Genomic DNA, 2,500 nt, shown 5'->3' on the forward strand with positions numbered 1-2,500 from the left:
CTTTTGTTTTCAGTTTTATGTTCTGCTCTGAACGACCCCCGTGAGGGGGCTTGTAGGAATGGTTTTTTCAATGAACCGAGTAACCGTAAGTGACCAGTTACAAACAACAAAAAATACAATAATGAGTAAACAAAAACTATCCAATTTTTGTATTTTTATTTTATTAGGGCTATACGGACTCGAACCGTAGACCTTCTCGGTAAAACAGATCAAACTGATTATTATCAAAATGATTCGAACTGTTTCAAAGACCCAACATGCCTTTTTTGCATTGGGCTCTTTCATTAACTGATAGAAATATCAGTTAGTCTGCCATCTTTTTTCTTGCCAATAAGGAGATGGCTCCATGTGCTCTGATTCATTATTTGGATTTCGACTCAGGAGCATTACCAAAGTGTTTCAAAGAAGGGTTATCTTGACGTAGGTCTGCTTCTTGCCGAGATCGGATCAACCTAAGTTAAATGGAGTCTCTATCGCCCTGTTTAAAAAACCAAATATGAAACTTCCTACACCTTAAAGTTCATCGGACGAAAAGATAATTTTTTGAGGCCCTTATACTCACTCATTAATGACTAGCATTGAATAGACTGGGTATTCACCTTATCAATATCTCAAATCAAGGATAGGTTCTATTTGACGCTTAAATGGGCACCAAAATCGGACCGAGAACCTTTTGTCAGGCTATTGTTCTCTTGTTTTGTTCCCTAAACGAAACGTTATGGAGTAAGACATCGATTTCTCAATAAGATCAATTCTTTTGATTCCATGATGGGATGGACTCCTCTGAAAATCATTGGCGCACGTGTAAACGAGGTGCTCTACCAACTGAGCTATAGCCCTTGTGTTTGTGATGTGTTTGTGATACATATTTTATCATATTATGTAGATAATTTCTTGTCAAGATGAATATTACATGATCTAACACATATCTCTTTGATGGGTATTGCTTAGAAGTAATATTGGATTTATAATCCATCAATATATCGATATGATGTGATGAGTTCCTTTTGTTTATCTTTGTGATGATAAATGACCTACTTAACTCAGTGGTTAGAGTATTGCTTTCATACGGCAGGAGTCATTGGTTCAAATCCAATAGTAGGTAGAACTTATTAGATACCAGAATCATGGTATCTAATAAGTTTTTCTGATCACCTTTTTTTATTGATTTTTTAGCTTTTCTTCTATATTTCTATTCATTCTATTCATTTTTGAATTTCAATTCATTGCCTAAGAATCTATCCGATTCCACTTGATTTTTTTTGATTGTATTCAATTTCAATTGGCAAAATAAAAGGGGTGTATAAACAGAGGTTCTGTTTATACAGAAGTTCCTTTGATTATTCGTACACAACAACTAGTTATGAAATCGCATTGATAGCCTCGACTCGTGTCCTAGCTCGTCTAAGAGCTAGATTTGCCTCAATTATTTGTCTCTTACCTTCAGCTTTCCTTAAGTTAGCTTCCGCTAGTTCAAGAATTTGCTGAGCTTCTTGTGGATCAATGTCACTACCCTTTTCCGCGTCATTTACTAAAATAGTGATCTTATTATTGCCTATTCTAGCAAAACCACCCATCAGAGCCATCGTTAACCATTGGCCGTTAAGGCGTATTCTCAAAATACCTATATCGACAGCTGTGGCAATAGGCGCGTGATTTGGTAATACGCCAATTTGTCCACTATTAGTAGATAAAATGATTTCTTTTACTTCTGAATCCCAAACAATTCGATTAGGGGTTAATACACAAAGATTTAAGGTCATTTCTTCGATTTACTCTCCATTTCTAAGTTCGTAGCCTTTGCAGTAGCTTCCTCGATGTTACCTACCAAATAAAAGGCTTGTTCAGGAAGACCATCTAATTCTCCGGAAAGGATCAATTTAAACCCTCTAATGGTTTCTGCTAGACCAACGTATTTCCCCGGGGAACCGGTAAATACTTCTGCGACGAAAAAGGGTTGTGATAAGAAACGCTCAATTTTTCGTGCTCTTGCTACAGTTAAGCGATCCTCTTCGGATAATTCGTCCAACCCAAGGATAGCTATAATGTCTTGAAGTTCTTTGTAACGTTGTAAAGTTTGTTTAACTCTTTGTGCAGTTTCATAATGTTCCTCACCAACGATTCGAGGTTGTAGCATAGTTGATGTTGAATCTAAAGGATCGACTGCTGGATAGATCCCTTTTGCAGCCAATCCTCTTGATAGTACGGTCGTAGCATCTAAATGTGCAAATGTTGTGGCAGGAGCAGGGTCGGTCAAATCGTCCGCAGGTACATAAACTGCTTGAATAGAAGTTATGGATCCCTCTTTGGTAGAAGTAATTCTTTCTTGTAAAGAACCCATTTCGGTACTAAGGGTGGGTTGATAACCCACAGCAGAAGGCATTCTACCCAATAAGGCGGATACTTCGGATCCTGCTTGGACGAAACGGAAGATATTGTCGATAAATAGAAGTACGTCTTGTTCATTAACATCTCGGAAATATTCCGCCATAGTTAGGGC

General features: G+C 37.6%; 2 protein-coding genes and 2 non-coding genes across 4 annotated transcripts in view; 1 reads left to right on the forward strand and 3 right to left on the reverse strand. All coding sequences in view use genetic code 11, as the record gives it.

Moving 5' to 3' along the window:
* Positions 1 to 164: 164 nt before the first annotated feature.
* Positions 165 to 840, reverse strand: trnV-UAC. The gene is made up of 2 exons: positions 803 to 840; positions 165 to 199 (listed from the first exon to the last, which is right to left on the reverse strand). It is a non-coding gene; the product is annotated as a tRNA-Val (tRNA).
* A 192-nt stretch (positions 841 to 1,032) lies between these two features.
* On the forward strand, positions 1,033 to 1,105 carry trnM-CAU. Its single transcript has one exon. It is a non-coding gene; the product is annotated as a tRNA-Met (tRNA).
* Positions 1,106 to 1,361: 256 nt separating this feature from the next.
* atpE (ATP synthase CF1 epsilon subunit) lies at positions 1,362 to 1,763 on the reverse strand. Its single transcript has one exon. The coding sequence runs from the start codon at positions 1,761 to 1,763 to the stop codon at positions 1,362 to 1,364; it is 402 nt and encodes a 133-aa protein (YP_009390815.1).
* atpB (ATP synthase CF1 beta subunit) overlaps positions 1,760 to 2,500 on the reverse strand; it is a 1,497-nt gene continuing 756 nt past the window's right edge. The window contains exon 1 of the mRNA in view: positions 1,760 to 2,500. This exon is cut by the window's right edge and continues 756 nt beyond it. Within this exon, the coding sequence (YP_009390816.1) occupies positions 1,760 to 2,500 (741 nt within the window).

The sequence above is a fragment of the chloroplast genome of Punica granatum, assembly GCF_007655135.1.
Source record: "Punica granatum chloroplast, complete genome".
NCBI classification, from domain to species: domain Eukaryota; kingdom Viridiplantae; phylum Streptophyta; class Magnoliopsida; order Myrtales; family Lythraceae; genus Punica; species Punica granatum.